A 23,591-nucleotide genomic window follows, 5' to 3' on the forward strand; every position below is an offset into this window, starting at 1 on the left:
TTATTAATTTGCTCCTTTTACCTCATAACCGCCCTATCCACTGACGCATAGCCCCCAACTCACAGGCACATCTAGAGAGGGATGGGGAGTAGAGAGTGAGGGCAGAGAGAAAATGGGGAGACAGTGGGAAATGGGCAGAGACAGAAGGGCAAGAGACAGAGGGAGAGGGGTGTGGAAGGGAGGAGGAGAGGGAAGATGGGTGAGGGGGGGGAGGGGTGGGGGAGGAGGGGTGAGAGAGATGGGAGGAGAGAGAGAGGGGGGCTGAGAGGGGGGAAAGGGAAGGGGAGAGGGAAGGGAGGGGGAGGGTGGGGAGGTGATGGGGTGGAGGGAAGGGGGTAGGGGAGGGTTGGAGGGGGAGGGGGTAGGGGGAGGGGGGTGAGGGGAGGGTAGGGGGAAAGTGGTTTAGGGGAGGGAGGATGGGGGAGGGGGCAGGGGGGGGTGGGGGGAGAGGAAGGGGGAGAGAGAGGGGGGGGGGGGAGGGGCGGGGGATGGGGGAGAGAGAGAGAGCGAAATGCAAACCGTGCGTCACGTGATCCGAATGTTCTGGAAATGAAGCGTGCGCGTCTCATGCACGAAAGCTGTCGACAGCTCTATGGAATTCAGGGGAGCAGCGTGCCGCATCACACACACTAACCACCCCCCCTCCCCTCCCCCCCCCCCCCCCCCCCCTCCCCCTTCTGTGCTGTACTGTTCTACATGAGTAATTTGGAAAACAAATGGTATGCTGGACATTGGTGACCAGTGATTACAAGGGGATTTGGATACAAGAGTAATGACAGCTTGTTCCAGTTATATAGGTCCCTGGTGAGACCGCATCTGGAATATTGTACACCAAATGGTGTCCCTACCGCTAGAAGTGTGTTTGACGGAGCACGAGGAAATCTCACCATTTGGATTCCTGGAACGGTGAGTGTGTTGCATGGGGAGCGGTTAATTTAACTGGGCCGGTTTTCTCTTGATTTCAACAAAATGAGAAAATGATCTCATTGGAATGTAGTCAATTCTTTTAGGGCTCGACAGATTAGTTGCAGGGATAATGTTTCCTTTGGCTGGCGTGTCTACGATCAGGTATTAAGAAATATGTCACTTTTGAGGCCATCAGAAAGGACAGCTCGATTAGCCTAATGTGTTTTCTAAATGTTAACATGCTTTGCTTCTGAACATACAAATGTTACCACATTCTGCCATAATTTTCATTAAACATAAACAAAATCAGGCAGGACTATAAATTGAGAGAAGGAGGGTGAATAAATATATTACAGTTAAATATAAACTGAGGGTTCAATGAATATAATTTGATTACCTGAGGCATAAGGTTTATGTTCAACAACCGTGCTACGGAAATGCTAACTTCTGATGTAGCAGGTCCTATAACTGCTTTAACTGTTGGCAAGTAATCTGTATAATTGCAGTGCACTTCAACACAGTCGTTTGACGAGTTGGTTTTAGAAAGAAACTTCATGGCTGCTCTCAAAGCCATTGTCGGCTCCGTGCAGGTATCATATATCTTGTATCCCAGTTTAATTCCAGGTAAGAGAGTTGAATTGTTTATCTTGTCTATGGAGTGGATCATGGCAAGAACTTTTACCAGACCTCGCACATCAAACCTGAAAATTAGAGAGTGTAATTAGGTAGAAACAATAATTGCAATCTGCTGCTTTGGATGTACAGTATTATCAATACCATCACCATTATTTCTAGTGTTATTTGGATAATGCATATGACATTTACTAGGATAATTATTATTATGATAGACTTTCAATTGTGTACAATCTTTCACATATGATGGACAGTTCAAAGTCATGGAGCCATACAACACGGAAACAGGCCTTCTGGTCCAACTCATACATGGATAGGACAAGTTTGGACGGATATGGACCAAGCGCAGGCAAGTGGGACTAGTGTAGCTGGGACATGTTGGCCAGTGTGGGCAAGTTGGGCCAAAGGGCCTGTTTCCACACTGTATCACTCTATGATTCTATGACTCATCCATGCTGATCAAGGTGCCCTAATGAAGTTGATCCTATTTGCTGTCAATGTACCTGCCAAAATGTATTTTAAAAATTGTTACGTTACTTGCCTCAATTACTTCCTCAGGCACCCTCTGTGTGGAAAAAGTTTGTCCCTCAGGTTCCAATCAAATCTTTCCCCTCACACCAGAAACCTCTAGTTCTTGTTTGCTTTCAAGAGAGAGCTAGATAGGGCTCTTAAAGATAGCGGAGTCTGGGGATATGGGGAGAAGGCAGGAACAGGGTACTGATTGGGGATGATCAGCCATGATCACATTGAATGGTGGTGCTGGCACGAGGGAGTGAATGGCCTACTCCTGCACCTATTGTCTATTGTCTATTGCTTGCTTAGGTAATTGTGACATTGAGCTTTTATGGGGACAGAAAAGGCTGAAGATGCTGAAATCTGAAGCAAAAGAACAAAGTGCTGGATGGACTCAGCGATTGAGCAGCATCTGTGGGCAGAAAGGAATTGTCAGTTTTGGGTTGAGACCCAACATCAAACCCAAACCACTGATGATTGCTCTCCCTCACAGATGCTGTTTGACCCGCTGAATTCCTCCAGCAGTTTGTTTCTCCTTTCAGCCGTCTCCTTTCAGCTACAAATGAAGATATTTTTCCAGCATTGTTTTTTTTTAAAACATTAGATTCTAGGTACGTCTTATTTATGTCCATTTCGTGAAGGCACAACTAAAATATTTCATAAATTGCTTTTCCATTTCCTTGTTCTCCATCACAAAATCTCTAATTTCTGACTGTAAGGGACCCATATTTGTTTTATCAATCTTTATTTTTTGCATTGCTGACGAAGCCTTTGCACTCCATTATTATATTATTTGCAAGCTAACTCTTGCATTATATTTTTGCTCTTTTAATCAATCCCATGGTACATTTTTGCTGAACCGTTTCTAATTTTAAGGCTTGCTGCTTATTCTTGTAACTTTATATGACTCCTCTTTGGATCTAATAACATCCTTAACTAGCTCTAATTCAGTCACTTTCCTTCAGTATGTTAATGCCAGAAATGAACCGACTATAACGTTTGTTCCTGCATTTGTCGCTAAATGAGCTGATGGGTGCAGCTCCAATGTGAAATGGAAATCTTTTGGTCGTTATTGATGCTTTGCTATTCCTTTGCACCCTGGCCATGTGGAGCTTCGTGGGTGTCTGAAGTAAATGGGAAGTGTGGAATGTGAGTGGTGCATGCATGCACCATCTGCAGCCGGTAAGTTGGAAGAGATTGTGTTGGGCGTCAACACTGATCGATAGAAATTGTTGGCAGTATGTGGTGGGGATGTGGCACATGGTATTGAATGACCCTGGTAGTCTAATTGTTTGGTCATGGAATGTGAAGTTTGTTGCACTTCTTGCAGCATGACAACCAGGTCTTTAACTTGATTCTTGTGTCAAGTCAAGAGAGTCAAGAGCATTTTATTGTTATATGTCCCGAAACAGAACAATGACAATCTTACTTGCAGCAGCACAACAGATATGTAGACATAGTATTCTGTAAACACCATAATAAACAACAACGAAAAAGTTGAGTATATACAGTTTATATATATATCATCCTACCCCGGCATCCAATCATAGATACGGGGTATCTATCATTAAATTAAATCCTAAGAATTGACAATTCTATTATTCACAGCCTTCCACATCTGATTCACATGAAAAGTACCTGCCAGTTTTAGTCAGAACACATTTCTCCTTGAATAGGTGTGAGCTAGTTAAAACACTACAGGGTGGTGCAATGTAGAGTCAGCTCATCACTGTGTTGTTGTTTCCACCTTCCCTATTCCTTGAAAGAGTAATTGAGTCATAGAGTGATACAGTGTGGAAACAATCCCTTCGGCTCAACTTGCGCACACCGGCCAACATGTCCCAGCTACCCTAGTCCCACCTGCCTGTGTTTGGTCCGTATCCCTCCAAACCTGTCCTATCCATGTACCTGTCTAACTGTTTCTTAAACGATGGGATAGTCCCAGCCTCAACTACCTCTTCTTGTTCCATACACCCACCACTGTATGAAAAAGTCACCCCTCAGATTAAATATTTTCCCCTTCCCCTACTCTAGATTCTGTGCATCTACACATTCTATTCCTCTCATGGTTTTATACACCTCTATAAGATCACTCCTCATCCTCCTGCTCTCCAAGGAATAGAGTCCCAGCCTACTCCACCTCTCCCTATAGCCCAGACCCTCTAGTCCTGGCAACATCTTCATAAATCTTTTCTGAACCCTTTCTAGCTTGACAATATCTTTCCTATATTCACAAAGCTGCCCAATCTGGTGAAAAATCAGCCTTGCATCAGGCACATCTAACATTTTATGTTAGAAGGAACTGCAGATGCTGGTTTAAATATAAGATAGACACAAAAAGCTGGATTAACTCAGCGGGACAGTCAGTATCTCTGGAGAGAAGGAATGGGTGATATTTCAGGTCGAGACCCTTCTTCTAACATTTTATAGTTAAATGAGCATGTCTTGCTTTGATCGATCATCTTAGCTCTTTCAACGTGGCAGAGCAGCAACATTTATATTACATATTACATATGTGATCCCTGGAGAAAATGTCTGAAGAAGGGTTCTGACCCAGAACGTCACATGTTCCTTTTCTCCAGAGATGCTGCCTGACCCGCTTAGTTACTCCAGCAATTTGTATCATCTTCGGTATAAAGCAGCATCTGCAGTTCTTCCCTACACATGTTATTTGTGTTGGGATGGTACATAGGTACACAGGTAATGGTATCCCTTATCAAACGTAAGTAGCTTTTTAATTTAGTTCGGTTAAGTTTAGACATATAGTGTGGAAACAGGCCCTTCGTGGGTGTCTCCAGATCCCCCCACACTCCACGTAGGCTAATTGGATTGCTATTATTGTTAGTTGTCCCTAGTGCGTGTAGGATAGTGTTAAGGGCCTGCCCACGAGCATGCGACTCTATGCGGCAAGCGCGACCTAAAGGGCCTGTCAAACGAGCATGCGACTCTATGCGGCAAGCGAGAACTAACGTGGTCGCTTGAGCCGTACAACCTCGCGGGTCCGGTCCCACTTCGATTGCCGGAGCCGTATGGAGTTGTGCAGAGCTGGTCCCGACATCGCACGGGGCTCCGAAAAACTGACCATGTTCAAAAATCCCGCATCCGCCTCGACACCGTACGCACCGCCTCGACGCCGTACGTCACACGCGAACTTCCCGCGGAATTCGCTCGAACTTCATGTCACTCACTCGACCTCCGCGCGCGGCCCCCGCTTCTGGTTTGGTCGCGCTTGCCGCATGCAGTCGCATGCTCGTTGGACAGGCCCTTTAGGTCGCGCTTGCCGCATGGAGTTGCATGCTTGTGGGACAGGCCCTTAACACTATCCTACATGCACTAGGGATAACTAACAATAATACCAATCCAATTAGCCTACATGGAGTGTGGGGGGAACCGGAGCACCCAGAGAAAGCCCACATTGGTCACGGGGGGAACGTACAAACTCCGTACAGTCAGGAACGACTCCGGGTCTCTGACACTGTAAGGCAGTAACTCTACCACTGCGCCACCGTGCCGCACAAGGGGTTAGATGAAGCTGAATTTATAAGGTGTATACAGGAATGTTTTCTCAAGCAACACACATTTGGCCTTCTAGAGAGAAGACAATATTTGCCCTCCTCAGTGGCTGAAGTGTCAGTGGGTGAGCACATTGGAACCAGCAACCACAATTCTAATAGTTTTATAATATTTATAGAAAATGAGATCGTCCATAAATTAAAGTCCTAACTTGGAGCAAGGCTGATTTTTAGGACATTAGAAAGGAATCTGCAAAGGTAGATCAGGAAAGGCTGTGGGCAGGTAAACGGATGTCTGGCAAGTGTGAGACTTTTAAAAGTGATATTGGTAGAGTTCAGGGCCAACATGCTCATGTTAGAGTGAATGGCAAGTTTAATAGGATTAGGGAACTCTGGCTGATGAGGGATAACCATATAACCATACAACAATTACAGCACGGAAACAGGCCATCTCGGCCCTTCTAGTCCGTGCCGAACACTTACTCTCACCTAGTCCCATCTACCTGCACTCAGACCATAACCCTCCATTCCTTTCCCGTCCATATACCTATCCAATTTATTTTTAAATAATAAAATCGAACCTGCCTCCACCACTTCCACTGGAAGCTCATTCCACACAGCCACCATTCTCTGAGTAAAGAAGTTCCCCCTCATGTTACCCCTAAACTTCTGTCCCTTAATTACTGAGATTGTGAGGCTACTGAGGATTCATTACTGAGGATACTGAGGCTCTGATCAGGAGAAAGAAGAAGGCATGTCAAGGGTGGGCAGCAAGGACCAAACATAGGTTAATTTAGCTCTGGTAAAAATTGTAAATTGTCCCTATTGTGCAGGGTTGTGCTAATGCACGGGGATCGATGGTTGGTGCCATGGGCGGAAATCCCGGGGGACAGGAGAACACATCCCCCCCATTTTTAGAGAGGTGGAGGACGATTTCCCCCCCCATGTTTTGCAATCCGGATTTTAAAACTTGGTGAAAAAAAAGCTATTAAAAATCTCCGCTCTCCGCGAGACAGTGGGGGTGGGACTGATGATCGAGGGCGCTCATTGGACGAGAGAGACTCGGTCACAGGCAGTGGGAGAGGGGAGGGGGGGGGGGACAATGATGATTCAGCGTGATGATGGGAGGAGCGGGGTGTTGGTCAGAGGCAGAGGTAGGGGGGTGGGACTGAGGATAGAGCGCAGTGATTGGAGGAAGGAGCAAAGATCATAGAGCGGAGCTTGAATCGGCTCATTCGCGGGGCCTTTCATCCCCCGGCCCGGCGCAGCTTAAAATTGGCCGCAGGATCTTCCACCGCCCTGTGGTCAAATTGCTGTGTCGAGGCGATCGAGGCTCCCAATATTGAAGCCCCCGCCGGGCAGTGAAAGGCCCCGCAAACGGGTCGATTGAAGCCCCACGATTCGGGGCGGACCAAGCTGCTGTTGCTGGAGTTCGGAGTCGGTCACCAACCAGGTGAGCTTTCGATGTTACCGTCCACAGGGCCCAAGGCCGAAGCCTCGCGTGTGTGCGATTGCGTGGCGCGGCCGCCAAGAAATTATGTCCCCCCCATGTTTTGATAGCGATTTCCGTGCAGACTCAATGGGTCGAAGAGCCTGTTTCCGCACTGTATCTCAAAACTAAACTAAACTAAACTAAAAATAGGTCCCCTTCACGATCAGCGAGGTTGTCTAGGCGTTACACCATAGCAGATGGGCGCGATTTTAAATTTATACTCATCTGTATTTACTGCGGAGATGATCTTCGAAGACGGGGACTTCAGGGAAGGGAATTGCCTGAATTACTTTTTAGATTTTCACAGTCCACAGCTGTTTGTTTTTTGAGTTCTTCACTGAAATGCTGTGACATTCTCAGTCTGACTCACCTGCCTCAGATATGTTGCTTCATTGCTTAAATGTTCTTTGCTCAGCTTTGCTTAGCTCTGCCAAATATTGTGTTTCTCACAGAACAGGTATGTTCACCTCCCATTTTCATCCCTTCCCTCCCCCTAAATTGTTGACCTTCTTGATTGATCTCGTGTGAGCAGAAATTTATTGCAACAAAATATTGGGAAAACTAAAGCCATTGTCTACACAGCAAACACCATAAAACATAGAAACTTAGAAACTTAGAAAATAGGTGCAGGAGTAGGCTATTCGGCCCTTCGAGCCTGCACTGACATTCAATATGATCATGGCTGATCATCCAACTCTGTATCCTGTACCTGCTTTCTCTCCATACCCCCTGATCCCTATAGCCACGAGGTGCCACATCTAACATCATAGCCAATGAACTGGCCTCAACTACATTCTGTGGCAGAGAATCCCAGAGATTCACCACTCTCTGTGTAAAAAGTGTTTTTTTCATCTCAGTCCTAAAAGATTTCCCCTTTATCCTTAAACTGTGACCCCTTGTTCTGGACTTCCCCAACATCGGGAACAATCTTCCTGCATCTGGCCCTTAAGAATTTTGTAAGTTTCTATAAGATCCCCCCTCAAGAAGGTCAGTGACACTTCCTGGTCACTGACCTTCCCTCTCTCCCGAGTAATTGAGGCTAAATGTTGTCATCATTTTTGACAACATGATGAGTACCCAATCATTTATTCACATGACCATTTTCCACCTGAAGAGTAACGTTGGACAATGCAGCTGCCTGTGCTCATTTGCTGCTTCACTTGCTTCCTTCTGCATTGCAATCCACCTGCCCTGCCCACCTCACAACACATCCTTTTCATTCTTCCCTCTGTGCATCTTAATCTGCATTGCCTCTTGGCTATGCCGAACCTCAATTAAAAAATTCTCGTCCTTGATTTAAAATTCTTTCGAGATCTCACTCCCCACACTCTCTGTCTCTCCTTTCGGGGCAAAATGAAACATGTTTGAAGTATATAAAATTATGTGAGGCATGGATTGGATAGACAGTCATAATATTTTTCCCAGGATGAAAAAATCAAATACAAGAGGGGACAGCTTTAAAAAGTAAAGTTTAAAGGAGATGCGCGGAGCAGGTTTTCTACACAGAGGTCAATGGTCAATGGTCAATGGTTTCTTTATAGTACAGATATAGATGATCGTCCATGTGGGTATTAAATAGCGAAGGTAGGCTCAAGGACCACCCCATTTGTCTATGTTTCAATGGTCTAGAAGATGGTGTGTGCCTGGATTGCACTGTTGGAGTTGATGGTTGAAATAAATACTACAGTGGCATTTAAGAGACTTTTGGCTAAGCATATGGATACACAGGGAATGGAGGGAAGTGGATTACGTGCAGATAGATAAGAGATGACCTTGGCATCATGTTTGGAGCAGACATTGTGGGCTGAAGAGCATGTTCTTGCGCTGTACTATTCTATGTTTTATGCTGTTTTGAGTGCGAGCACTGTTGGGGGTTCTAATTCTGAATCTGAAGCCAGTTCTTTTATCACCTACACATTCCTACTTAAAGCAGTGGCACAAGCTCTGCTCTGTCCTCTTCCCCCAACTGTTGGTCATTGTGCACATTAACGCTAGCTTCGGGGATGGCCCAAATCCACTGCAGTTCACATACTGTCACAACAGGTCCACAGCAGACGCCTTCTCCCTGGCCCTACACTCATTGCTGGAACAACTAGATAACACAAGCACCACATCAGACTCCTATTTATTGACTGAATGGTCCTCCAATAAGCTAGGGTACACCCTCAATCTCCCAACATCCATTATTGTGGACTTTGCTCTTCTTTTTATTTGCAGTTTCTCTTCAACACTATAATGTGGTAACACTATCTTCTGCACTCTGGCATTTTTCTCTCTTTGCACTACCTGTTGTACTTGTGTATGGCTTGATTAAACTCATGTGCAGCATGATTTGACTTGTAGCAGGTAATCAAAGTTTCTCACCGTATTTTCACTGTGACAATGATAAACTAACGACAGATACTCCCAGCCATGGAACAAAAGACATTGTGGGTTATGGGGAGAAGGTGGAAATATGGTATTAAAGTAGATAATCAGTCATGAGGGTATTGAATAGTGGATGTGGGCTCAACGGGCTTCCCATTTGTCTATTTTTCAATGTTTACTTCCAACCCCTGCACATTTTCCAAACTTCAACCGTGCAGTGGAAGCCCTTGAGTGAAAATGTAATCAGTGTTCTACTCAGGCCCATCTATTGTATCCTCTTGGTACATTGAAATTTGAATCCCACTGTGTTTAGTATTTTCTGCTCATTGAAGTGGTTTAATGTTAGTTGCTAGACTGTTTCATTGGTACATCATGAGACAAAGGTGCTCTGAAAGATTTGAATGTAATGTAACACAGATGTAAAGGACTAATAATCTAGATTGTGAAGAATAGTGTTGTTGTGTCTCAGTGCCAAGGCACTCAGTGGAATCACTGTGCAATGACCTAATCCCTTTCTCTAGGGCATTGAACTCATCCCTGCTCTGTTAATTCTCTTTTGATCCTTCCAACTGCAAGTCCATTTACTATGAGAAAACATAATTCACTCAGGTAATGCATGAAAACTTCTGTGGGCATTGTAGGTCCCCCGATGGTGTCTGATGACTGAATGGCTGTGTCATCATCATTATGCACAATACCTGACATGCAGGTGCTTTTGTTTACACCTGTTATTATGTAAATACGATTTAATATATACCATATATATGGAAATCCTGGACCATGTTGATCTCAGGTACAAATTAATTATTTTCATCCTTTGTGTTCATCTTTCTCACCCTTAATGCACTTTGGGGGCAGCACAGTGACGCAGTGGTAGGATCGCTGCCTTACAACACCAGAGACCCGGGTTCAATCCTGACTAAGGGTCCTTCTATACAGAGTTTGTACATTCTCCCTATGACCATGTGGGTTTTCCCCGGGTGCTCTAGTTTCCTCCCACATTCCAAAGATGTGCAGGTTTGTACGTTTGTTGGTTTCTGTGAGTTTCTGTGTAGGATGCAAAACCTGGATTACATAGTAAGGCACGGACTCAATGGGTTGAAGGGCCTGTATCCATGTTACACTGGTCAGCTATGGTGGCTTCAAAGGTGCATTTTCAGCCACAATCTCATAACATACCACAATAGGAAAGAATAGAACAATTGAATAGAAAATGCAATGGAAGATATGGCTTTTCTGTAAGGCTACAGTATAATGGGGAGCACTATATTCAGCACTTATATATTTAATTCTTTGTATCTGGTCCATGGCTACACCTTTCACTTGGAGACAGTGAGAGGAGTCAACTTTCTTCCCCCCTGCCCCTTCCGCACAGTTTGGAGAAGGGTTTCAACTCAAAACATCACCTATCCATGCTCTCCAGAGATGCTGTCTGACCCGCTGAACCATTCCAGCACTTTGTGTCCTTTTTTGTAAACCGGCATCTGCAGCTATTTGCTTCTACTACTAGCAGACCACTGTGCTCTCAGAGAGCAGTAACAATGAAAACAACTACAGATATATGTTGAAAAGGGGCCACAGAGCGATTTGAAGACAAAGGAGAGAGTTTTAAAAGTACCAATAACAGCATTCATTGTTCAGATTGAAAACTTGCAAAGTGGGTTCAGTTAAATAACAAACCAATACCCACATGTTTTACATTTACATGTCTCTGAAGTGATCACATAATCTATTTGGTTTCATTGGACTTACAAATAATAAGTTGAGGGCTAAACTGGGGGCTGGGTATCCTTACTGATCTATGATACAGTCATTCATGAGTGTTCAGATATATTACTTAAACATAAATGTTTTCTGCTAATTAAAAATTCTAACATATTCCTTACATAGTTCCCCTATGTGACTGTTCTGCCAAGGAAAAGTCATAATTACCTACAAACGCTAAAGAAAACTTAGCAGTTTTGAATATATTTGTAAAAATGTTCTAAATCTTTATTGCTATTGTAAGGCATCATTATTTCCTTGATTTGACACAGTAAAAATTAGTCTTCCCGATAGTTAAATTTACTTTTGTATTTCTGGCTCCTAAGCGACTTTAACAACTCCAATCTACAAAATAATTATTTGCATTTCAGAACATATTGCAGTGTATTAAAAGCTTTCCTCTTCCCTTTTCACTGTAAAAGTATGAGTACTCTCCTCATTTTATGTCATTGTATGAATCTAAATTTTAAAATCTAAATTTTAATTTAGATTAATTATTTCTCATCGCATACAAAATGTAGTTAACCTTAAATATTACATTTACCAAGGCTTTGAATCAGTTAGTTACTTACCCTTTACATGTTTGACCCTCAGGTTTTTTCAGATCCACCGAACTTTCGATCTTGACATGGACTGCAAAGAGACCTCCAATGATGATATCTCCTGGAGATTCAATATTGTAGGAGTCATGCAAATTTTCACAGGTGCTCGGAGTTTGCGTTGACAAAGTGCATACCACAAACAAAACTTGAAACAGAAGCACGTTTCTGAGCAGTTTTAACATTTTCAGATTGGAGTGGTTAGAACAGGCTGCGTTTACTTTTACAAAGTTCACAGGTTCCTGGTATCTCACGGTTACACGGGAAACCAAGTCGCAAACATTCAGCCACACCCTACTTAAATGTGCTTCAGCTTTCCAATTGGTGTGACAGGTAGGTTCCTTGGATTGTGCAAACCCTATCTGTGTCAATCAAAAGTGCTTTGTGGATCATTATGTAGGTATTACGTTATGGTTTCAATTCGTGTTTTACTCAATTGTTTTTAGGCTGATAAAATAGCCAAACCTTAAGGGGAAACAAACTCACCACGTGTTGGCAGGACCACAATGACATTAATTAAATCCTAAAGTCATGTTTATTCAGGCTTGAGCAGAACACTATTGGAGCCTCTTGGCAGGAAAACCAAATCAGGACTGGCCAGTAAGAAATAAGGGGTGAGGTTTGTAACTCACTGTGCTTGGTGTGGTCGAGGGTTCGGAGAGAGATTAGGGCTTCTTGTTTGGGTGGGGGAAGGGAGTAGGGGAAAGGATAAGGTTCAGTATTGATGTGGATAGAGAACTGGCTGGCAAACAGGAAGCAAAGAGTAGGATTAAACGGGTCCTGTTCACAATGGCAAGCAGTGACTAGTAGGGTACCGCAAGGCTCAGTGTTGGGACCCCAGCTATTTACAATATATATTAATGATCTGGATGAGGGAATTGAAGGCAATATCTCCAAGTTTGCGGATGACACAGCTGGGGGGCAGTGTTAGCTGTGAGGAGGATGCTAGGAGGCTGCAAGGTGACTTGGATAGGTTGGGTGAGTGGGCAGATGTTTGGCAGATGCAGTATAATGTGGATAAATGTGAGGTTATCCATTTTGGTGGCAAAAACGGGGAAAGCAGACTATTATCTAAATGGTGGCCGATTGGGAAAGGGGGAGATGCAGCGAGACCTGGGTGTCATGGTACACCAGTCATTGAAGGTAGGCATGCAGGTGCAGCAGGCAGTAATAAAAGCGAATGGTATGTTGGCTTTCATAGCAAAAGGATTTGAGTATAGGAGCAGGGAGGTTCTACTGCAGTTGTACAGGGTCTTGGTGAGACCACACCTTGGAGTATTGCGTACAGTTTTGGTCTCCAAATCTGAGGAAGGACATTATTGCCATAGAGGGAGTGCAGAGAAGGTTCACCAGACTGATTCCTGGGATGTCAGGACTTTCTTATGAAGAAAGACTGGATAGACTCGGTTTATACTCTCTAGAATTTAGGAGATTGAGGGGGGGTCTTATAGAAACTTACAAAATTATTTAGCGGTTGGACAGGCTAGATGCAGGAAGATTGTTCCCGATGTTGGGGAAGTCCAGGACAAGGGGTCACAGCTTAAGGATAAGGGGGAAATCCTTTAAAACCGAGATGAGAAGAACTTTTTTCACACAGAGAGTGGTGAATCTCTGGAACTCTCTGCCACAGAAGGTAGTTGAGGCCAGTTCATTGGCTATATTTAAGAGGGAGTTAGATGTGGCCCTTGTGGCCAAGGGGATCAGAGGGTATGGAGAGAAGGCAGGTACGGGATACTGAGTTAGATGATCAGCCATGATCATATTGAATGGCGGTGCAGGCTCGAAGGGCCGAATGGCCTACTCCTGCACCTAATTTCTATGTTTCTATGTCTCTATATTTGTGCTGTGGACTGTCACTGTGGGAAGAGTTTGTATGGCTAATTTAATTCTGGGCTGCCTTGACAATGTCTTTGTTTCGTTTAAGTGAGATGTTATCACTAACAGGTGAAATGTATGGTGCAGCAGTAATGTATATTTTATTTGTCAGCCAGTTACCATGAGAAAACTGATAGCTTTGTAGATAGTTCCTTGCCAAGTTGCTGCAGTTTGATCATAACCAGCAGGACTCTTCAACCAACTGTATGTGTCCTGCCTGCGTCAGACTGAATGTCAGTGCTATAGAAGTGGGCCATTCACCCCATCTCCTACGATCTGAAATGTTGGACGGATATTGGACAAAAAATGTAACTAAGGGAAATTTTGAGGAAAGGGAATCCTGGATTGGATTTTCCGTTGTTTAAAAGCTACTCTTGCGGCCTCTTTAGTTTTAGTAAGACCTGATATGAAGCACTGAAGATGTGCTAGTCAAACCGAAGAATAATTAGCAATAGATCTAAGTAGTCAAAAAGTTTGGTCCATCAATTCATGCTGGACAACCTTCCATTTGTATTTTTTTAGTTTAGAGATACAGCATGGAAGCAGGTCCTTTGCCCCACCTAGTCCATGCTGACCCGCTATCTTCATACACAAGCACTATCCTGCACACTAGTGTTGACCCTATTACCTTTATAGGGTATCAACTTACATGTTGAACAAAAGACTCTAAAACAAGGTTTAGTATAATTTAATCTTTATTAACACTGGAGTTACTTAAGCATACATGCAAACCATTAACTTCTAATAACTGCATAAAACTCATGACTTGGATTACGATATTACCCATATGAATGAATTGGGCAGATTCACTCTGTTGGTAGGGGGTACTCTTCTTTGAATTTCGAATTCAGGTCCCTCCTTCTTGTGATGGTTGTTCCAGGATTGTCACTGCTGAAGTCACAGACTGCCTTTCTTTTATACAATTTTTTCCTTCAAACTCTTAAAGGAAGCATTTGTTCCAATCCAAGGCTCGCACAATTCTGGTCAATCATTTAAGTTATTACTCATCCAAGTGCTGAATCAACAAAATGCATCCTCATATCTTCAATCTCATCATAAAAACCGTTCCTTTGCAAAATGGCTGTTCCAAGCCACTTTATCTTCTCAAGGCCATACTACATGGGCATGAATTTGCCTTCAGCTTTGCTCTCACCAGACCATTTTCACAGTGTTTCTTTGTTCTACTGGTCCTAGCGCGCGCGTGTGTGTGTGTGTGTGTGTGTGTGTGTGTGTGTGTGTGTGTGTGTGTGTGTGTGTGTGTGTGTGTGTGTGTGTGTGTGTGTGTGTGTGTGTGTGTGTGTGTGTGTGTGTGTGTGTGTGTGTGTGTGTGTGTGTGTGTGTGTGTGTGTGTGTGTGTGTGTGTGTGTGTGTGTGTGTGTGTGTGTGTGTGTGTGTGTGTGTGTGTGTGTGTGTGTTTGTTTCTCTCCCTCTCCCTCCTCCCAGAGCTTGACTGGATACTTGACATCCAGTCTCTGGTTACACTAGGGACAATTTACAATTTTACCAAAGCCAATTAAGTTACAAACTTGTACATCTTTGGAGTGAAAAAGATTGGAGGAGAGTGGAGCATTCGGAGAAAAGCCGCATGGTTACGGGGAGAATGTACAAACTCCATTCAGACAGCGCCTGTAGTCAGGATCGTGCCCAGGTCTCTGGTGTGCAAGGCCATATCTCTACCACTGTGCCACTGTGCCACCCATCAATCCCACAGAAATCCCATTGAGTCTGTATTAACAAAGATTAAGATTATTTAGATAGTTTAGTTTAGTTAGTTTAGGAGGAGCTGGGCAGCATTTGGGCTGTAAAGAAGACTGGAAGTTTTTAGTTCAGTTTAGTTTATTGTCGCGTGTACTGGGAAAAGCTTTTGTCGTATGCAATCTGGTCAGCGGAAAGACTATACATGATTACAATCAAGCCGTCTATGGTGCAGCTTGACTTGGCCAGAGCGGGATTTGGCCTCATTGACCTTAGATAGGATCTCAACCTAAGAAAACTTGAGTTAAGATTACAGCAACAAATATTAAGAGGCTTGTACATGGGGATATAATCGGAGTAATTTTAACTGAATTTGACCTTCCTGGTATTAAAATAGCTTCCATTGTTATCTTCACCGTCCATACAAAATACAATCTTCCCATTTGGTCATGAAAATTAAAAGGAGAAATATTAAATGACTCCAAAGTTAATTTAGAAATACAGCAGAAGGAAGGCGTGATGTTTCGGGTCTGAAGAAAGGTCTCGACCCGAAACGTCACCTATTCCTTCTCTCCAGAGATGCTGCCTGACCTGCTAAGTTACTCCAGCATTTTTTGTCTACCTTCGGCACTTAAACGTAGAAACATAGAAAATAGGTGCAGAAGGAGGCCATTCGGCCCTTCGAGCCAGCACCGCCATTCATTGTGATAATGGCTGATCGTCCCCTATCAATAACCCGTGCCTGCCTTCTCCCCATATCCCTTGATTCTACTAGACCCTAGAGCTCTATCCAACTCTCTCTTAAATCCATCCAGTGACTTGGCTTCCACTGCCCTCTGTGGCAGGGAATTCCACAAATTCACAATTCTCTGGGTGAAAAAGTGTTTTTCTCACCTCAGTCTTAAATGGCTTCCCCTTTATTCTAAGACTGTGGCCCCTGGTTCTGGACTCGCCCAACATTGGGAACATTTTTCCTGCTTGTCCAGTCCTTTTATAATTTTAAATGTTTCTATAAGACCCCCTCATCCTTCTAAACTCCAGTGAATACAAGCCTAGTCTTTTCAATCTTTCCTCATATGACAGTCCCGCCATTCCAGGGATCAATCTCACAAACCTACGCTGCACTGCCTCAATCACAAGCATGTCCTTCCTCAAATTAGGAGACCAAAACTGTACACAATACTCCAGATGTGGTCTCACCAGAGCCCTATACAACTGCAGAAGAACCTCTTTACTCCTGTACTGAAATCCTCTTGTTATGAAGGCACTTAAATAGTCCCTGGCTACAATCTGTCTTTTCTTTGGCTACGTGCAACATTTCTTGTTCAAAGCTTATTTTGGCTCTCCAACATTTTCTGTGACATTGATGCCTGAATTGTTGTTTCTTCCTTCACTCTTGCAGTACATGTCAACTTTATTATTTTTGCTACTGACTCCCACCTTGCCCTCAAGTTTGCTTTCACTATTTTCTACACCTTCCTCACTTTTTGTATTTCTTGCTTCCATCTCAGGAGACAAACTATCCACCAATGTCTAAACTTTAAATGACTCCAAAGTTAATCTCGTAGGTACCTAATCAGAGGTGTAAGTAGACCGAACATCCACTCAAGATGGTGGGAAACCCAGCCAAGTTTACGGGCAGGATCACATTACCAGGTTGTATAACCCGAACGAGGAAGTAATGTGGAAGTGTAACAGGAGATGCACAAGCCATTTACCTCTGCTGCTACCCATTTCGACTTCACCTGCCAGGTCAAAATTTGCCGATGCCAAGAGGAATCGAAGTCAAAGACCAGCTTCAATGTTATTCCTCATGTATTATTTTACCATTGTATTCTATGTCACATCACATAGAAACATAGAAAATAGGTGCAGGAGTAGGCCATTCGGCCCTTCGAGCCTGCACCGCCATTCAATATGATCATAGCTGATCATCTAACTCAGTATCCTGTTCCTGCCTTCTCTCCATACCCTCTGTCAAGAGTCAAGAGTCAAGAGTCAATTTAATTGTCATTTGGACCCCTGGAGGTCCAAACGAAATGCCGTTTCTGCAGCCATACATTACACACAAATAGACCCCAGATACAACATAATTACATTTAACATAAACATCCATCACATAGCTGTGATGGAAGGCCAAATAAACTTATCTCTCCACTGCACTCTCTCCCCCCCGATGTCAGAGTCAAAGTCAAAGCCCCCGGCTGGCGATGGCGATTGTCCCGCTGCCATTAAAGCCACGCCGGGTGGTGCGAAGTCGCACACCGGGTCTTGATGTTGGAGCCCCCGGTGGGCGCTCGCAGAGTCCCGCGGCCATTCCAGCCGCGCGGGGCAGTGATGTAGGCCCCGCTCCAGGAGCTCTTCGACCCCGCAACTCGGGCGGGAGAAGTCGCCGTTGCAGAAGCCCCGAAAAGCGGTCTCCCTCCAGGGAGCCGTGGGCTCCTGGTGCCGCCGTCCACAGACCTGTCGTTGGAGCCTCCGACTCTCCGGCAGCAGCAGCAGCAGCGGCAGCAGCAGCGCTCCACCACCGCTCCACCCGCTCCGGACTCGGCCAGCTCCGCGACGGCAACGGTGAGTCGACACCTGAGTCCCCGGTCTCTTCCTGTTGGAGGCCGCTCCTCGTTGCGGCCTCAACGACACCCGAGACCCGACGAGAAAAGGTAAAAACACAGACAAAAATAATAAAAAAACACAGACAGAAAATAATAAAAACGCGGACAGGCTGCAGAGGCCGCTGCTGGCCAGAGCCGCGCCGCCTACCGGATTCCTTTAGCCACAAGGGCCACCTAACTCCCTCTTAAATATAGCCAATGAACTGGCCTCAACTACCTTCTGCGGGAGAGAATTCCAGAGATTCACCACTCTCTGTGTGAAAAAAGATTTCCTCATCTCGGTCCTAAAAGATTTCCCCCTTTATCCTTAAACTGTGACCCCTTGTTCTGGACTTCCCCAACATCGGGAACAATCTTCCTGCATCTAGCCTGTCCAACCCCTTAAGAATTTTGTAAGTTTCTACAAGATCCCCCCTCAATCTTCTAAATTCTAGCGAGTACAAACCGAGTCCATCCAGTCTTTCTTCATATGAAAGTCCTGACATCCCAGGAATCAGTCTGGTGAACCTTCTCTGTACTATGGCAAGAATGTCTTTCCTCAGATTAGGAGACCAAAACTGTACGCAATACTCCAGGTGTGCTCTCACCAAGACCCTGTACCTGTAGAACCTCCCTGCTCCTATACTCAAATCCTTTTGCTATGGATGCTAACATACCATTCGCCTTCTTCACTGCCTGCTGCACCTGCATGCCTACTTTTAATGACTGGTGTACCATGACACCCAGGTCTCGTTGCATCTCCCCCTTTCCTAATCGGCCACTATTCAGATAATAATCTACTTTCCTGTTTTTGCCACCAAAGTGGATAACCTCACATTTATCCACACTATACTGCATCTGCCATGCATTTGCCCACTCACTTGCCTCACTCACTCACTCACGTTCTGGTATGGCAACTCAAATACCCAGGAATAAAGGAGATTGGAAAAAATGGTGAACACAGCCCAGTCCGCCACTGATACTGACCTCCCCACCAACTAAAACTAAACCAAACACAACTAAAATTAAACCATCAAAAGAATCAACAGGGGTCGCTGCCTCAAAAAGGCAGCCAGTGTCATCAGCAACCCACATCACCCTGAACACACTCTCATTTCACTCCTGCCATTGGGTAGAAAGTATAGGAGCCTGAAAATTGTAATGTACAGGTTGAGGAGCAGTTTTCTCATGACAGCCATCAGGTTAAAAAACACTACAGCCTCCCACTAAGCTCTGATTTACATAGACTTGGGGGGAATTGTCTTTATCTTTGCACTATATACAAGTAAGAATTTCATTGTTTAGGGACATATGACAATAAAACACCCTTGACTTGATACCCACATGCGGACACACATATATAATAATATCCTTCTCAATTGAAGGCGTTCTATAATGTCAAAAGGGAGACCAGATGAAAGTGACACAGGTCTAGATTTGCCCACAAGAGATATTGTTGACTCCATGTCCATCTGGTCTATGAAGATCTCCTAAAGGATTTGAAGACAAATCCTGCATTTATCTTTGACTCCCCAGTGGCTAAAAACCTAGCGTATACAGTCTTTCCTCATAAGATAATTAACAAACTCCAGATTTTAATCTAGATAACTTTTCCTGAATAGCTTCTAATGTATTAACATCCTTCTATAAATTTGGAGATCAATACTGCGCTTTGAGTAAGGTCTAGCTGACTCAATTGACCTATCTCTTTGTAACCTTCGTAGGTTTCTTCACTACCTATTTTCCTACCTATTTCATGTCATCAGCAAATTTAGAAACCAGAACTCCATTGCTTTCTTCCAAGGCATTTACATGAGTTGAATCTCATAGTACACTGTTCACCACATTTTCCCAACCAGAAAATACTCATTTGCGATTACAATCTCCTGTAAACCAGCCAATCTTCTATCCAAGCCAATATGTTCTCATCCTGTTATTTTACGCAATTACCTTTGATGTGGCAATTTATCAAATACCATCTGCAAATCTAAGCATCCATAACACATCTACTAGTTCCCTTTTATGCACACCACATGTTACTTCTTCAAAGAGCTCCAATTAATTGGGCAAACATAATTTGTCTTGCACAAATCCATGTTTGTCTGATTATCTTGAATTTTACAAAGTACCTTGCAATAACCTCTTTTATGTAGCTACCAACATTTTCCTTATGACAGATGTTAAGTTAACTGTCCTGTAGTTTCCAGGTTTCTGTCTCCCTCATTTTTTGAATGAATTAGTTAAACCTGTTATTTCTCCAGCTACTGAAACCTTCCCTGAATCAAAGAAATTAAAAAAAAAATTTAAACCATGCATCAAACATCTGTCTGACTACTTTGTTTAAGGTCTTAGGATGAATGTTTATCAGGACTTCCTCAGGGCAGGCAGTTTGCTCAGTACCTCTTTCCTGGTGAAAATAAAAATATCTGCAGAGAAAACAAAAACAATAAATACAGGGAATACGCAGTGGTTCAGGCCTCACCTGTGGGAAGAGAAACAGTCAAAGTTTCAGGTCAGGCACCCTTCATCAGAAGAAGAAATCTTTTCAGTCTGACAAAGGGTCTATGACATGTAATTGAGGCTTCAAGATGATGGCATGTCGGTCGCAGTGCTCAGCAGCTGCGGCTCTGACTCCGAGCCCTTCACTGTGGAAACGGTGGTCAAACAGGGATACATCATCGCATCCACCCTGTTTGTCGTCTTCATTGCTGCCATACTTCACCTCATTGGTGAAGAGCTGCCACAGGGGACCCCAACCCCCTACAGAACTGACGGCAGGCTCTTCAACCTGAAAGTCCTTGAAGAAACAGTCTGAAGAAATTCCACATCACATCAAGCATCTGGGAGCACATTGCAATGGACAGGCGCTCCTGGAGGAAATCCGTGCAGAAAGGAGCTGCACTTCACGAAATGGAACTACGCCGTGTCATGGAGGCAAAGTGACAGCACCGTAAGGAGAGAGAGAGAAGGGGGCGCGACGACTACCAACTACCGCCAGTCTCCACTGCCCACGTTGCACCAAGGTGTGTGGATTGCGGATTGGCCTCTACAGACATCTGCAAACCCACAAACAGACGACCCTATGGAGAGGACAGTCATACTCGTTTCGATGATGATGATGACATGAAATGCTGACTCTCACCACAGATGTGGGCTGAGATTTGAACCGTCGGAGTTTGAACCGTCGCCTCGGCGCAGAGGGAGAACAAAGAGGGAAGAGCCAGAGACTTTAAGATTTTACCTTCCACCACAGTGAGGAGGTGTTTGGTGAACTCACTGTGGTGGATGTTAAATTTGTGTTGATTGTGTGTTTTTGTCATTTTTTAAATTATATGTATGACTGCAGGGAAACAAAATTTCGTTCAGACTGAAAGGTCTGAATGACAATAAACGAATCTAATCTAATCTAATCTAATCTAATCTAATCTGATCTCTTCTCTCGTCATTGTTGTTTACCTTAGTTCAGTTTAGTTTGCCGAGGTACAGCAAAAAGCTTTTGTCGTGTGCTAACCAGTCAGCAGAAAGGCAGCTCATGATTACAATCGAGCCATCCAGAGTGTACATGTCCACGATAAAGGGAATAATGTTTAAGAAATGCTACTGTTGAAGTAGAGATTTAAAATAGTGGAGTGATTGTAAAGCATGATTGCAGATCCACTTCTGTGACCAACACACAAAGAGTCACCTGGCTTGGCTGCCATTTTGGATCCACATGGATTGATACCTGAATTCCTCACTATCTTTTTCAAATTTACTGTAACTTTATTCTTTTGATGCAAACACCCACACAACTTTTTCATTTTTCCGATTGGTTTTTCATTAAAGTTGCAACAAAATACATCAGTCTTCTCTATTGATGGAGTAATATTTTGTTATTTTTTATATTACAGTGCTTCAAGTTTCCTCATCAATTGAGTTTTTTTCATATAATATGGGAACAGGGAATGAAGAAATTAATTACTTTTATTGCAAGAAGAATAAATACGTTTTGTCTCATTTTTCCTATTTTAATCCAAATTAAAAGTTTTGCATCCTTCTTCAATGCATAAATTTGATGTATTGAACAAATTCATGGAGAAATTTGACAACCAAAATTATAAATGTTTGAATTCTGAAATAGAAACAGACAGCGCTGGAAACTCAGTAGGCCAACACCTCTGAAGAGAGAAACAGAGTCAACAGCTGAAGAATTGAAAAAAAAAGTTCAGATTGTAGAAAAATAATCATTATTCTATCCATTTCCCACTACAAATGCTGCCTAACCCGTTGAATTCTTCCAGTAGTTTGTTTATCGCCCAAGATTCCAGCATCTATGGCCTCTTGTTGAATATCCTTCCTCAGAACTGGCGAAGACGGGTGGCATGGTAGCGCAGTGGTAGAGTTGCTGCCTTACAGTGCCGGAGATCCGGGTTCGATCCCGACTACGGGTGCTGTCGGTACGGAGTTTGTACATTCTCCCTGTGACCGCGTGGGTTTTCTCCGAATTCTTTGATTTCCTCCCACACATCAAAGGTTTGTAGGTTAATTGGCCTGGTGGATGTGCAAATTGTCACTAGTGTGAGTAGGATAGTGTTAATGTGCGGGGATCGCTGATTGGTGTGGACTCGATGGGCCGAAGAGCCTGTTTCCACGCTGTATCTCTAAACTAAACTAAACTAAAAAAAGAGAAAACAGGTTAGTTTTAAGTTACAGTGAGAATATGATGTGTGTGTGTGAATTACTGTGGAGGAGAGGGAGTCATAACGTCATAAGGAATAGTAGAATTAGGCCATTTGGCCCATCAAGTCTACTCTCTCATTCAATCATGGCTGATCTATCTCCTCCCTAACCCCATTCTCCTGCCTTCTCCCCATAACCTCTGACACCTGTACTAATCAAGAATGTATCTATCTCTGCCTTAAAAATATCCACTGATTTGACCTCCGGCAAAAGGCTTTCTGAGGCAAGGGTAGGGTGGGAGGATGCTTGGAGGATGGAAAGAACAAGTGGAATTTCTTTGATCTGCAAAAACAGCCACCACAGTGGCACGTGAGAATCCTCAAGACACACAGCATAAGCAGAGGCCCACAGGCACATGCCTCACACAAGTTCAATGCCCAGGCCTCACACACGTCCCTTAACCGTGATGTGACCAGAGTTGTACCGACAGCACATTTGGAAAGTGGTGAAATCATTGGACAAAGTCAGCATGGATTTATGAAAGGTAAATCATGTCTGGCGAATCTTATAGAATTTTTCGAGGATGTAACTAGTAGAGTGGATAGAGGAGAACCAGTGGATGTGTTATATCTGGACTTTCAGAAAGCTTTCAACAAGGTCCCACATAAGAGATTAGTATACAAACTTAAAGCACACAGTATTGGGGGTTCAGTATTGATGAGGATAGAGAACTGGCTGGCAAACAGGAAGCAAAGAGTAGGAGTAAACGGGTCCTTTTCAGAATGGCAGGCAGTGACCAGTGGGGTACCGCAAGGCTCAGTGCTGGGACCCCAGCTATTTACAATATATATTAATGATTTGGACGAGGGAATTGAATGCAACATCTCCAAGTTTGCAGATGACACTAAGCTGGGGGGCAGTGTTAGCTGTGAGGAGGATGCTAGGAGGCTGCAAGGTGACTTGGATAGGTTGGGTGAGTGGTCAA

At 43.9% G+C, this 23,591-nt stretch overlaps 1 protein-coding gene across 2 annotated transcripts in view; it reads right to left on the minus strand.

Moving 5' to 3' along the window:
- Positions 1-12,116, minus strand: part of gprc6a (G protein-coupled receptor, class C, group 6, member A) — a 28,741-nt gene extending 16,625 nt beyond the window's left edge. Inside the window, exons 1-2 of one of the 2 annotated variants that reach the window (XM_055635803.1) lie at positions 11,760-12,116; positions 1,304-1,607 (exon numbers count right to left, since the gene is read on the minus strand). In XM_055635803.1, coding sequence (XP_055491778.1) covers positions 1,304-1,607; positions 11,760-11,971 — 516 coding nt within the window. In that variant the 5' untranslated portion in view covers positions 11,972-12,116. The remainder of the gene's footprint in view (positions 1-1,303; positions 1,608-11,759) is intronic. The other variant, XM_055635802.1, reaches the window with a different exon arrangement.
- Between the last annotated feature and the right edge of the window lie 11,475 nt (positions 12,117-23,591).

This window comes from Leucoraja erinacea, chromosome 5 (assembly GCF_028641065.1).
Source record: "Leucoraja erinacea ecotype New England chromosome 5, Leri_hhj_1, whole genome shotgun sequence".
NCBI classification, from domain to species: Eukaryota; Metazoa; Chordata; class Chondrichthyes; order Rajiformes; family Rajidae; genus Leucoraja; species Leucoraja erinaceus.